The 14435-nt window shown below is 43.1% G+C and overlaps 1 protein-coding gene across 1 annotated transcript; it reads right to left on the bottom strand.

Annotated features, from left to right (window-relative positions):
* Nucleotides 1–475: 475 nt before the first annotated feature.
* On the bottom strand, nt 476–14160 carry LOC120913792 (sulfotransferase 1C1-like). Its single transcript, XM_040324006.1, has 7 exons — nt 13958–14160; nt 9526–9648; nt 5622–5719; nt 5417–5543; nt 4085–4179; nt 1631–1811; nt 476–745 (listed from the first exon to the last, which is right to left on the bottom strand). The coding sequence occupies exons 1-7, from the start codon at nt 14082–14084 to the stop codon at nt 633–635; spliced, it is 864 nt and encodes a 287-aa protein (XP_040179940.1). The 5' UTR covers nt 14085–14160; the 3' UTR covers nt 476–632.
* Nucleotides 14161–14435: the final 275 nt, after the last annotated feature.

The following is a 14435-nucleotide window of genomic DNA, read 5'->3' as shown; positions in this document are numbered from 1 at the left end:
GTGCCGTGGTGTACGATAAAGAAAAGCTTTATTCTCTTTTTGTAATTACATGGAAAGTAAGGAAACACATTGGCGTTGATTTTCTAAAGGCAAATAGTCTCAGATCAGTTGCGCTAGATCTGAGGGGAAGCTCTGAAATGAGGGAAAGCTCTGCTGATTTCTATCATCCAATCATGTGTAAGCAAAACATTTTTTTTATTTTTCTTGCATGTTCCGCTTAGATCTAGTGCAACTGCACTTGCAATGCACAGACAATTTGCCTTTAGTAAATCAACCCCATTGTATGAATTTTCACAATTTGTATTGATATTTGTGTTATTCACTGTATTTACTTTTGTATTTTTCTAGTATTTATTTGTTGGTCCAGGGTGCACGGTCTTAGGAGGTTTCTTTCCTTGTATGAATGTATTTAGTGACTGCAATTCCTGCTTGTATGAGAATGGAATTTGCTTCAATAAGACCAGAGATAGACACATTCTTAAAACCATACCTATGTTTTATTTCCATGGTGTAATATGAAAGAACATAGGACTTTATTAACTAAACTGAAGTGAGGGGGCATTGAAGGTAACCGATGTCCAGGCCCAAAACAGGGACTCATCCTAATTGCTAGCAGCATCCATATACATTCTTCACTTCAGATCTGGGAATTTCAGAGTGGTGTCACTCATCTGACGTTCATAATCTAATTGAAAGCTCTTGTTCTGTTCAGTGGTGAACGATGTCTTCCAATCTCCAACTTTACCTGTCGGCACAAAAATATCTGAAAATGTCAGTAACAGTTTTCTGCTCCCCCCCCCCCCCCCCCATTTTAACCATCCTGTAGAAAATGTAAGTATGTTTATGCGATGATTAGGGAGCAATCCACCTAGACCCCATCTTCTGTTCTTCATTTATACAGTAGTTGCACCCAGCAACCCATAATTACACAATGTTCTAGGAAGATTTTCTTACGCCACCCACGGCAATAAGACCCCTTTCACACTGAGTCGGTTTGCAGGCGCTATAACGCTAAAAATAGCACCTGCAAACCAACCTGAAACAGCCGCTGCTGTCTCTCCAATGTAAAAGCCCCAAGGGCTTTCACACTGGGGCGGGGCGGTGCGGTGCGCTAGCAGGAACGGTAAAAAAAAGTCCTGCTAGCCGCACCTTTGGAACGGTGAAGGGGTATACTTCTCCACAGTTCCTGCCTATTGAAATCAGTGGGGCACCGCGGCTATACCGCCTCTGCAGAGGCACTTTGCGGTGGGTTTTAACCCTTTCTTGGCCGCTAGCGGGGTTAAAACCGCCCTGTTAGCGGCCGAATAGCACTGCGAAATTGATGGCATATCGCAGCTAAAAAAGTGGCGCTTTACTGTCGATGCCACCCCCCACCTAAATGTGAAAGGGGCCTAAGCTATACATGAAGGGTCCAGCAGCTGCAAATAATTCCCACGATATCCCCTTCTAGAATTCATACCAACCCATTGAATTCAACCATGTTCCACACTACTTCCCTTTTTGTAGATAAATGATGCCGTTAATATAAAGCACTGATGTGTATTTAGGGCAGCACTTTACTGGCTGCACACAGTCTTGATGTTCAAATTGATAAAATCATTAGTACCCATTTATCAAAGCTACAGCCTACCTTTTCTCATGAAGCCTTTCTCCGATTGGTCAAGAAGTTCCTTAGGGAATTCAGAATAATTGGCCATGGGGTTATTCTTCATGTGTTCAAAGGAGCTGAGTTTCACAATTTTGGTTACTAAATCTTCTGACAGTTCTTTACCTAGAAACTTTGCCACTTTCCGAATCTCCTGTGAGGGGTTCTGAGAGAGAGCAATCAAAATATATGAAGAAAATTAACTACATTGTTGTACAAAGAACAGGATGATATCAGTATTATCTTGAATTTGGGATCAGTGTTAATTTTGGCAGCAAATTTCGATTTAGTTTTAGTCTTATGCCGCATACACAAGACCGTTATTCATGTCCTTGAAAAAAACAATGTTTTTCTTGATGGGATTCCTCTTAAGCCTGCCTTGCATACACACGATGCAAAGCACGGTGACGTACAACACGTACGACGGCACTATAAAGGGGAAGTTCCATTCGAATGGCGCCACCCTTTGGGCTGTTTTTACTGATTTTTTGTTACCGCGTGTTAGTAAAAGTTTGGTGAGAGACGATTCGCTCTTATGGTGCAGGAATTCGCCGGCTGAAGGGATGGATATCTGAATGATGCCTGTGGCTGCAGGCATCTTTCAGATATCCCCACTGAAAGTCCAGGACGTCATATGACGTCCTTGGGCTGGAAGTGGTTAAAGCCTACACACGATTGTTTTTCACGACGTGAAATAAAACAACGAGAAAAAATAGAGCAGGTTCAACGTTTTTAACGGACATTTTTCACGTCGAGAAAAATGCTCTAGAGCATACACACGACCGTTTTTCACGACCAATTAAAAAAATTGCATTTTCTTGTCATGAAAAACAGTCGTGTGTACGCGGCATTAGTCTTGGGATTAAAATGGCATTTTAGTTTTAGTCCCAATTTAGTCTTCTGCAATTGTTTAAGTTTTAGTCGTATTTAGTCGACTAAATCTCCAGTACATTTTAGTCGACTAAAATGTAATAAGTTTTAGTCTACTAAAACTAATTTTAGTCGTCTAAAATGGGAATGGGTGTAATTAAATTGTAATGCATTCGTTAATGCCGCGTACACACCATCACTTTATGTGATGAAAAAAAATGACGTTTTTAAAAACGTCACTTTAATTGACTGTGTGTGGGGGAAAACGTAGTTTTATGTCTTGTAAAAAACGACCAAAAAAAATTTAAGCATGCTTCAATTTTATGTGTCGTTTTTCAAAAGTGCACTTTTTACTTCACAGAAATTGACCGTGTGTAGCAAAAAACTTCGTTTTCTAAGACGTTTTTTCATCCACGCATGCCCAGAAGCTACTTATGAAGCAAGCTTCAATGGTAAAACGTGGTGGAACGTAACCTCACTTTGCAAGATCATTGTGAGAAAACGATGGTGTGTAGGCAACTTCGTCTTTGAAAATTGAAGTTTCAAAAACGTCATTTTTTACTTCACAGAAAATTTCGGTTTTTTTCATCACATAAAGTGATGGTGTGTACGGGGCATAAGATTTCTCTACAATTTCCAAAAGCATTATACACTGCTGGAGTGAAAAATCGATGTTATTATTTATGGTATTTAAATATGACCAGTGTTAATTTTGAAGTCAAATTTCAATTTAGTTTTAGTCTTTTCATTAAAATAGAATTTTAGTTTTAGTCCCATTTTAGTCTTTTGACTAAATTGCCATTTTAGTTTTAGTCGTATTTTTGTAATTTCAGTTGTTTTAGTTTTAGTCGTATTTTAGTCGACTAAAGAAATATTCATTTAGTCAACGAAATTAACACTGTTTGGGGTGATTTTACCATCAGTATGGAAAAGGTTTCTTGGATATGAGCCTTTAAAGCGGGGGTTCACCCAAAAAAAAAATTATTTTTTTTTTCAGTGCCGTACATACTGTATTTTCACCGCCGCTTCCGGGTATGTATTGTGCGGGACTGGGCGTTCCTAATTGATTGACATCCTTCCGACCGGCGCATACAGTGCGTCACGAGTTGCCGAAAGAAGCTGAACGTTGATGCGCAGGCGCCGTATAGAGCCGACTAGCAGTCCGGCTTCTTTCGGCAACTCGTGACGCGCTGTATGCTCAAATCAAAAAGGTTAAAAAATGTTGCGTGGTTTTCTTACAATGAAGGCTAATCAGTTATACAGAATGGCATGGGAATATTCTGAGCCACAGCATTGATCCAAAAGCCTTTGTAGGATCAGGAAGGGTTATTTATTCCATTTAGCCTAAACTGTCCTACATTACTTTGGAGGTTTGTTTTGCCAGCACTTGACCTTAAATGGCTGGATTTTGTGTGAGGTTGAACCTATAAGACATTAATTTAATTCTCTTTACTATGCGAATCCAGCAGAAAGTAACATAAGAAAAGAAAATCTTTATATACCCAGGTCTCCTCCCATTCAAAATCAGGTTGTTCATTTCATAAAATATATGCCTGTTTATGTGCTCACCTTTTTGAGATCTTCAAAAAAAACATATAAGATGTTGTGTTTGTCTTTCGCTGCCCAAAAACCTTTCACGTGATCATACCAGGAGCCCCAGCCCACTGCGCAGATAGAAAACAACAGGTAACGGACACAAAAGAACAGATAAGCGAAATCTTATAACCTATCTACACTACAGTCTTTACTTGCGGGATCCAGTCTTAGGTGTCCTTCTACAAAGCACAATTCTTCAAGACACAATTGACATTACAGTGTTCACTGCAGTATTCAATCTTAGCTGTCATACTACACCGTTTATTTCCTCAGAATACAATCCCACCTGTTCATTCTTCCCTGTGGACTCCAAATGTGACCCTTGCTAGGTTTTCTTGGAAATGTCTCAGGATTTACATAATGGCTGCACGTAATATTTACTAAGGGATTATATATATATTTTTTTAAAGATATTTTTATTGAGTTTTGTACACAAAACACCACCAAACACAAAAAAGAAAACCACGACAGTACATACAGTCAAACAGACAATGTTCTCCTACATCAGTCTATACCAGTAACAGCAACGAAGGGATTATATTAATAATATGTATTAGTAATAATAGTATTAGTATAATAGTCGCCACATGATACAGCCACACACTAAACTGTAATCTCACTGGAAAATCCTGCCAAACAGGCGCAAGCCTCTAGGAGCTTTTAGCTTTGAGTTACTTCATATACGCACCATTTCATCTACAGATGGTGAATAAAAGATCGTAATTGGGAATCAGAAATAATTTAATATATAAAGATATTTTCATTTATCAAATACAAAATATTTCCCTGTAGTTACCAGATAGGGTTCACATACTTTTTAAATCAATGACTGCTGATTAATGTTGTTCATGCTTTGTTTTATTATACCTAGCTGCAGTTCTTTATTGTAAGTTCTTTCATACTTGGTGTTTTATGTCTCACAGAGATCACATTACTCCCCCTTCACCTTCCTTTCTGTAAGGATAGCTCCATCTTTTTTCTGGTTTTATCCAGGGTTACTATCTACTCCTTGAGTAGAGATGCCTCCCATAGATGATACAATGATGTAAATCTCAATTTCTAGAGGAGGGGAGACTAAATTAATTATTTCACCTGCCTTTTTTTTTTTCCTCTACAAAAAAACTTTTTTTATGTCAAAGTTCTAACTAGGTCAGCTTTAAATAAGACTACCTCTATTATGGATATGCGATCACACCCCATGAGCCATCAGAAAAATTCTAAAAGGGTCAAAAACATTTTGTCACCTGCTGCCTTGTGCCTACAGATTTAACCCTAATAGACCTTAATGTAGTCTTTCCCCCTCACCGTCTCCCTTCATAAACCTCTGCACGTAGTCCTCAAACAGTCCTGGATCTGGGTGGAACTGCACAAGATGGTCAAAGTGGTAGAAGGAAGTCAGAGTATCTCTGGCATTGCGCGCCACATAAATGACCTGTGAAGAAAATACTGTGATTCCAGTTAATGTCGCTTCTGCAGTGTAGGATTCATCAACATTGCCCAGTGCAACTACCTTGCAGTTGTGTTTCCAGAATGATGGTGGAACCAGCTGGTAGGGCAGATGGCTCTTCAGTACTCGTGGTGATGGCCTGGCATTCACCTCTTCAATCCCTGCAATGTAGTCAGAGATAGATGTTTTACTGCCTGAGTTGTCTGCCTTTGCAAAATATATCCATCTGATGGTGAAGCAAGAGAATATTTCCTATAGAGAGCAAAATATGGCAACCTCCAACTGCTTATTACTTTATTATGAGAATCATCACATGGCTACAAGCAGCCATCTATTCCTTGTTAGCCTGACGTCACATGGGTGATCCTGATGCTATAGCGGCACTTTGCTAGTGTACAGATCGCCAAGAGACCATCTACTAGTCTATATGGAATTGCCCTCTTGCTAGCCAAACCAGCGAGATGTTCTTCCCTTGTTCGCAATAGAGAGATCCTCAGCAGCCAGGGCTAGTAGGAGTGCGATTTCAAAGAGGTAAGTGGAAGGCTCTCCTGCGTGACCCTGCCACTGGCAATTTATTGCTAGGGGCACAGTTACCTAAGTGTCACCAATCTTAGGGCCAGATTCACGTAGAATCGCGGCGGCGTAACTTATCCTAGATAAGTTACACCGCCGCAATTTTTCATCGCAAGTGCCTGATTCACCAAGCACTTGCGATGAAAACCTACGTCCGCGGCCTCCGGCGCAAGGCGGGCCAATTCAAATGGGCGTGTGCCATTTAAATTAGGCGCGCTCCCGCGCCGGACCTACTGCGCATGCTCCGTTTCCTAACTCCCGCCGTGCTTTGCGCGCCGTGACGTCATTTTTTTGAACGGCGTACTTCCGTATTCCCGGACGGCTTACGCAAACGACGTTGATTTTTAAATTTCGACGCGGGAACGACGGCCATACTTTAGACAGCAATGACTAAAGTTAAGGCACCAAAAAAAAAGTGTAACTTAGCGACGGGAAACTATACTAGCGGCGACGTAGCGAACGCGAAAAAACCGTCGTGGATCGGCCGTAACTCCTAATTTGCATACCCGACGCTGGTTTACGACGCGAACTCCCCCCAGCGGCGGCCGCGGTACTGCATCCTAAGATCCGACAATGTAAAACAACAACACCTGTCGGATCTTCTGGCTATCTATGCGTAACTGATTCTATGAATCAGCCGCATAGATAGAAACAGGGATACGACGGTGTATCAGGAGAAACGCCGTCGTATCTCATTTGTGAATCTGGCCCTCAGTTTTTACAGCAACATGTGCAAGGATCAGATTGATGCATGCAGGCCCTGAAGGGTCAAGTACTGACCCCACACAGAAGACATAAAGTTGTTGTAAACCGCAGACATAAAGTATGAACAAAGCATATACCTCTACAGTGTGTACTTGTCTCAATTAAAGTGGAGGTCCACACAAAAAGTGAACCTCCGCTTTTCAGAACCCTCCCCCCTCTGGTGTCGCATTTGGCACCTTTCAGGTGGGAGGGGGTGCAGAAACATGTATAATACAGGTATTTGTACCCACTTCTGGGAAAAGACTGCTGTGGGAGTAACGCCTCTTCGTGTCACCCCCGCTGTCTTCTGGGAAACACACTGATCCCAGAAGACGGCGAGGACCAGTGAGGGAGCGGATCGCGCATGCGCAGTAGGGAACCGGGCAGTGAAGCCGCCAACGCTTCACTTCCTGATTCCCTCACCGAGGATGGAGGCGGGGGCAGCTGAGAGACGATCGATTGCTTGGCCTCGGCTGCCGACATCACGGGCACGCTGGACAGGTAAGTGTCCATCAGCAGCTGCAGTATTTGTGCTGCAAAAATTCGGGTGGACCTCCGGTTTAAGAGCACTGTTATTTCCGTCTACTGCTTCATTTCTCCGCATGAGTCACGTCTGACAAGTTTTTCTGACACCAAGAGAAGAAAGGTGACAGGGGAGGAAGCTCCAGCTGATTGACAGCCTCAGCTCTGTTCTTGTGTGCTGTTTAACCACTTCAATACCCGCATGTTGTCATATGACGTCCGCAGGTGGGATCTCTTCCCGGCAGCATTGGGGGGGCAACCCGCGATTGCTAGTGACAGAGCAGGAACATGGATCTGTGTGTGTAAACGCACAGATCCATGTCCTGTCAGGGTAGAGGAGACAGATTGTGTCTTCCTAGTATATAGGAACATAGATCGGTCTCCTCACCTAGCCAGTCCCACCCCCCCACAGTTAGAATCACTCCCTAGAAAACACATTTAACCCCTTGATCGCCCCCTAGGGTTAACTTCTTCCCTGGCAGTGACATTTACACAGCAATCAGTGCATTTTTCTAGCACTGATCGCTGTATAAATGTCAATGGTCTCAAAAAAGTGTCCAATCTGTCTGCCACAATGTCACAGTCACAATAAAAATGCCATAAATCTATCCCCTATTTTGTAGGCACTATAATTTTTGCGCAAACTAATCAATATACGCTTATTACGTCTTTTTGTACCAAAAATATGTAGAATACATATCGCCCCAAACTGAGGAAAATTATTAAATAAAAATTGGGATATTTATTATAGCCAAAAGTAAAAAATATTGTTTTGTTTTTTTTCAAAATTGTTGCTCTTTTTTTGTTTATAGCGCAAAAAATAAAAACCACGGAGGTGATAAAATACCACCTAAAGAAAGGTACAGTGTTGCATGACCGCGTAATTGCCATTCAAACTGTTACAGGAAGGGGGTGAAAATGCCCAGTATTGAAGTGGTCAAGAGGGGGATTCCCTACCAATCAGCTCTCAGAGCTCTCCTCACTGATCTCTGCAATGTGTTATTTTAGCACCCTGCCCCCTTTTTTCTGACATCTCAGACAAGCTTTATTCATTCTGGACTTCAAATGGCTGTAGAGAAAGAAAACTGCAGATAAGCAGGTACAACGTATGTAGTAGCATTTGTTTCATCTCTGTGTATCACCTGAGGCCAGTCACTTCACTGGGTATATGTAAGGGTTTACAACCACATTAAGGCTCAATTCACTAAGCTCCAACAATTGTTATTTGCCGTTTAATTCATTATTTTCTGTAACATGGGTCAACGAAAGCTGAAAATAATATGCCAAATAACACATGCCTTATAGTTCAGAAAATTGAGTTTACACCTGAAAAATGACAAACATGGCTCACAGTTTATCTGGGGATAAAATGCACCTTTATTGACACATTTATTGATAGAATGCCAAGTGTAATTTCACCTACGTCTGTTAAACCCATTGCTGCTGTGTGGCATAACTATCCTAAGCCTCTGGGCTTTTCTGTATTACATATCAGGAAGGGAAATGATGTTTGCCATAATAACCAATGTAGCATATCTTGTAAGAGAATGCTCTTATATCCAGTATTGTTTAAATTCGTTCTTTCAATATGTCTTAGGCTTGCAAAAAAGGCCTGATGGACAAATGCATAACAAGTAAATGATTAACAAGATTACTGGCTGCTTGATGCCAACCTGAAATAACCTGTGCCATGTCATCAAACCCATGGAAACATCCCAACTCTGGGCAGAGAGTAATGAAAAAACACCAGATTTCTCTGATAGTACAGCTTGTTCTGCCTGGTAATATGATGAAGCTCTCAGCAGGATCTCAAGGATTTTGTCTGGATGTGCCTGTAACCATCCAGATATTCATACCCACATTTTTATCGTAGATAAAGGTTCCAACAGCTACAGCATCTGGTTTTCATGTGATCACAATATTTGAGCCCCCTGCTTGATTACTGGGCAGGCATTTTGAGCTCAGCATTTAATAAATTGTTCTTCACAGACCACTCTCCCTTTACTTATCTCCAAAAACCCACCTCTGCTAGTTTTTGGTCTGTAAATGGTCAACCACCCTGCTATGGTGGCACAATGAGGATGTGTGTACATACAATCATCGGTATAGTCTCACAATGTCTCCTGACCTGGCTTCATCAGATGAAGGAGTTCAATGAAGGGAATTCTGTCATATACTGGTGCTCTCATGCATATCTGCTCATCACCGTCATGTAGGATCAGATCCACCGTCTCCTGCATCCAAGTGGTCCCTGAAATTCACATGTTCTCTTATCAAAGACTGAGACATAGCAAGCATCACTATATATACAAAGAGATGAATCTGCACTATGCAATAGTTATCCTTGCAGAGGTTTCCCATAACAATAGACATCATATAACAGAAATGGGTAAAGGGCTACTCCACCCAAATGTGTCACATTTTGCACCTTTCAGGGGGGAGAGGGGAGCAGATACCTGTGTAATCCAGGTATTTTGCACCCACTTCTGGGCATAGATACCCGAGCCATCCGCAGGTATCTACGCCCCTTCTCCACCCCCCCCCCACCACTGTCTTCTGGGAGACGACACACAGGTCCCAGAAGACAGCAGGGACTAGTGGGATAGCGCAGCGCAAGTTGTGCATGCTCAGTAGGGAACCAGGAAGTGAAGCCACAAGGCTTCACTTCCTGATTCCCTTACTGAAAATGGCGGTGGCAGCACCCGAGAGCCAAGCGATAGCTCGGCTTCGGGTGCCGACATCGTGTGCGCCCTGGACAGGTAAGTGTCCTTATTTCAAAAGTCAGCAGCTGCAGTATTTGTAGCTGCTGACTTTAAAAAAAAAAAACGTGGAACTCTGCTTTAAGGAAGGTGAGGGGATTTTCCATATGTTAACCCCAGCAGTTTCCCCATCTTCATTCTCCTCCTTAATAATCATCTCCCCTTTAAGGTGCGGTTCACACTATGAACCACATGTAAATGTGCACAGGAACCGCACTGCTTTTCTGTTCAATTCACATGTGATTTAGTGAGGTGTGATTTGAGCTCATTCATTTTGAATGGCCTCATAACACACAGCATCACATGAAATAAGTACAGGGAGCAATATTTTAGCGCACTGCAACCAAATTGCATGGTTGTTTTGTACCATGCAATCTGGTGCCAGCAAACCCACTGTGTTTATGACCTGAATTTAGGGTGACGTTAAGATTGCGCTGACACCCACTGTGGATTGCAAGTGCAGTGTGATTTGAATGCAGTGAGAAAGATGCACATGGATCGCAGTGTTTCCTGCACAGTATTAGTGTGAACATAAACTAAATGTTACATTCCCCATTTGTGGCCCCTTCTCCTGTCTGTCTGCACCCCAACCCTGCTCTGCTCCTTTCCCTAGTGTCATTAGTGCCCCCCCTCTTATGTGCCAGCTCTGCTCCATTCCCTTCTGTCGGTGCCTCCTTCTTCTGTGCCCACTCTGCCTCTTTTGCCTTATGTCAGTGTCCACCTCTTCTGTGCCAGCTCTGCTCCTTTGCCTTCTGTGCCAGCTCTGCTCCTTTCCCCTCTGTCGATGACGACCTCTTCTGTGCCAGCTCTGCTCCTTTCCCCTCTGTCGATGACCACCTCTTCTGTGCCAGCTCTTCTCCTTTCCCCTCTGTCGGTGTCCACCTCTTCTGTGCCAGCTCTGCTCCTTTCCCCTCTGTCAATGGCCACCACTTCTGTGCCAGCTCTGCTCCTTTCCCTTCTGTGCCAGCTCTGCTCTTTTCCCCTTGGTCGTTGTTCACCTCTTCTGTGCCAGCTCTGCTCTTTTTCCCTCTGTTGGTGTCCACCTTTTCTGTGCCAACTCTTCTCCTTTCCCCTTCGTCAGTGTTCCCCTCTTCTGTGCCAGATCTGCTTCTTTCCCTTCTGTGCCAGCTCTGCTCTTTTCCCCTCAGTCGTTGTTCACCTCTTCTGTGCCAGCTCTGCTTCTTTCCCCTCTGTTGGTGTCCTCCTTTTCTGTGCCAGCTCTGCTCCTTTCCCCTCCGTCAGCGTCCACCTCTTCTGTGCCAGCTCTGCTCATTTCCCCTCTGTCAGCGTCCACCTCTTCTGTGCCAGCTCTGCTCCTTTCCCCTCTGTCAGCTTCCACCTCTTCTGTGCCAGCTCTGCTCCTTTCCCCTCTGTCAGCTTCCACCTCTTCTGTGCCAGCTCTGCTCCTTTCCCCTCTGTTTGTGTCCACCTCTTCTGTGCCAGTTCTGCTCATTTCCCCTCTGTCAGCATCCACCTCTTCTGTGCCAGCTCTGCTCCTTTCCCCTCTGTTTGTGTCCACCTCTTCTGTGCTATCTCTGCTCTTTTCCTGTATCATCTGTGTCCCCCTCTTCTGTGCCATTCTGTTCCTCTCTCCAGTTGCAGCAGTGTCCCCCTCTTTTGTGCCAGCTCTGCACGTTTCCCCAGTGTCATCAGAATAGTTAAAGTAAAAAAAAATGCTAAAGAAAAAAATATATATGTAAGTCCAATCTTGAATGGAAATCAACAATAAAAAACAATAAAGTGAAAAATATAGATTTAAATGCACAGTCCTATGATAAGAGGCTGTTGTTACAGCAGGTAAAAGTACATGATTTTGCGCTGAAGGGCCACCCTGCCGCAGTATATATGCGTGGGGCAGTCCGGAAGCTGTTAAATAATTTTCTACCATGTTGCACCTCGTTCAGTTCCCTCTCCTTCAACCTCCTATCCACCATCAATTACCGTTCCTTCTCCTTCCTCCCTTATCCCTTCTTCCACCATTAAAGAGGAAGTAAACTTCCTCTGCTGACATTTACCTATAGGTAAGCCTATAATAAGGCTTACCTATAGGTGGTGTAAATATTTCCTAAACATGTATAGTTAGATTCAGGTACAGTTACGACGGCGAATCAGTAGATACGCCGTCGTAACTCTGAATCCGCGCCGTTGTATATTTAAGCGTATGCTCAAACTGAGATACGCTTAAATGTTACTAAGATACGACCGGCGTAAGTCTCCTACGCCGTCGTATCTTAGCTGTCTATTTACGCTGGCCACTAGGGGCGTGTACGCTGATTTACGCTGAGAATATGTAAATCAGCAAGATACGCCTATTCTAGAACGTACGCTCGCCTGTCGCATGTAAGATACGCCGTTTACGTAAGGCGTTTTCAGGCGTAAAGATAAACCACCAAAAAGATGGAGCAGCCAATGTTAAGTATGGACGTCGGAACTGCCGTCGAATTTCACGTCGTTTGCGTACGTCGATTCAGAATAGGGCTGGGCGTAGGTTACGTTCACGTCGAAAGCATTGACTATCTGCAACGTGATTTGGAGCATGCGCACTGGGATACGTCCACGGACGGCGCATGCGCCGTTCCTTCGAAGCGTCATGTACGCGGGGTCACGATTAATTTACATAAAACACGCCCACCTCTGATGGAAAAACGGATCAACTGATGAAAAAAAAACTGATCTAAAAAACTGAGCTGACGTGTGAAAGAGCCCTAAAAACTGAGCTGACGTGTGAAAGAGCCCTAAGAGCCCTAAGCCCTGGTTCACACTGGGTACGATTTGGAACGATTTGAGATGCGATTTGACATCTCAAATCGGCGGCAATTGTCGGCAATGGCACTGTCCTAATCAGTGCGACGCCGCATCTGCGATTTCAAAAAGTAGTTCCTGTACTACTTTTTGCGATTTCGGGCCGCGATTTAGATTAAATTGCGGCCGAAATCGCGGCAAAATCGCGGCCGCGAAATCGCAGTAAAATCGCGCATTTTACCGCGATTTTGAATTCGCAGCAGTGTGAACCTAGGCTAAGGGCTCTTTTAGCTCAGTTTTTTAGATCGTTTTTTTTTTCATCAGTTGATCCATTTTTTCCATCAGTTTTTCGTCCGTTTTTCGTCCGTTTTCCGTCAGTTTTTCGTCAGTTTTTCCATCAGTTTTTCCATCCGTTTTTTTTTTTTTTTTTGGGGGGGGGGCTTTTTACATATTTTGATGAAAAACGGATGTTAGCGTTTTTCGTCCGTTCCGTTTTTTTGACGGAAGAAAAATAGGGTTTTCTTCCGTCCAAAAAAACGGAACTTAACGCAGACGGATGCTAACGGACGTTAGCGGATGCTCATCCGCTAATGGACGTTAACCCATAGGGAAGCATTGCGGTCCGTTAACGGACGTCCAAAAAACGGACGAACGGAACGGACGTGTGAAAGAGCCCTAACTCTTACTGACACAGATACCAAGCAGGGTATACTGAAAATATTTCCCACAATAGTCAGCATTGGTACTGCATACACAATAAATTGTCATCCAAATGTTTGCTCTGGGTGTCTTATTATAAAAGGGCGCACTAAGGTTAGCCACATAGCATTTAGATATTCCTCAGCTATGATCCAAAAACATGCTGTGAATTATGGAAATAGGAGGACCTTCCTAAGTATCTAATTACTTCCAATACACACAGTATTTTGTAAGTTTCACTAGTCTAACAGCTCTAATTTAAGAAATAAATCTACGCTCTGAAAGTCTTCTCTATGCAGTGTTAAGTATAAACCTAAGTAGATATCTTCTAGATTAAATTAGAGTTTGCTATGTGCTTACCAGATTTTGGGTAAGTGTCTATCAAGATGTCCCCAGGTCTTGCTTGGAAGTTGTAGATTTGCTCCCAGTTTGCAGCAATAACTTCAGCCACAGCCATGCCCTCTACAACAGTTAGTTTGCCTGCCATGGGGATGCCACGTCAACAAGTAGACACAAGTGAAAACTCAGCCTCGGTCGTGCTTTGCACTGGACTGAGCACAAGTTCCAGGGAACTTTATATACAAAGATAAGAGGGAGTGGCAGCCTCAGCATTATGAAGCAAAAACACACATTAGGCAAGCTTTCCTCTCAAATATTAAGCTGATCCTAAAACTTGGCACAGACACCCAGTTTATATATGTGTGAGGAATTTGTGTTAAGGGGAAGGAGTGTAACTATATTGAAAACGTGAACACAGGGGTATCATCCCCTATATAGTAGCAAAAAGGGAGAATGGATGTTGGGACTTTAAGTATACCCCTGTGTGCATAATAACATA

The sequence above is a fragment of the Rana temporaria genome, chromosome 9, assembly GCF_905171775.1.
Source record: "Rana temporaria chromosome 9, aRanTem1.1, whole genome shotgun sequence".
Lineage (NCBI taxonomy): Eukaryota > Metazoa > Chordata > Amphibia > Anura > Ranidae > Rana > Rana temporaria.
The sequence above is the reverse complement of the archived record's forward strand: the minus strand, read 5'-3'. Positions and strand labels throughout refer to the sequence as shown.

Excerpts from the sequence above, each read along its gene's own strand:
- LOC120913792 (XM_040324006.1), bottom strand. The coding sequence starts at position 14,084 with ATGGCAGGCAAACTAACTGTTGTAGAGGGCATGGCTGTGGCTGAAGTT. Across the intron at positions 4,180-5,416 it reads GAGGTTTATGAAGGGAGACG|TGGGCTGGGGCTCCTGGTAT; the intron begins GTGAGGGGGAAA and ends CTATCTGCGCAG. Across the intron at positions 1,812-4,084 it reads TTTTTGAAGATCTCAAAAAG|AACCCCTCACAGGAGATTCG; the intron begins GTGAGCACATAA and ends GCTCTCTCTCAG.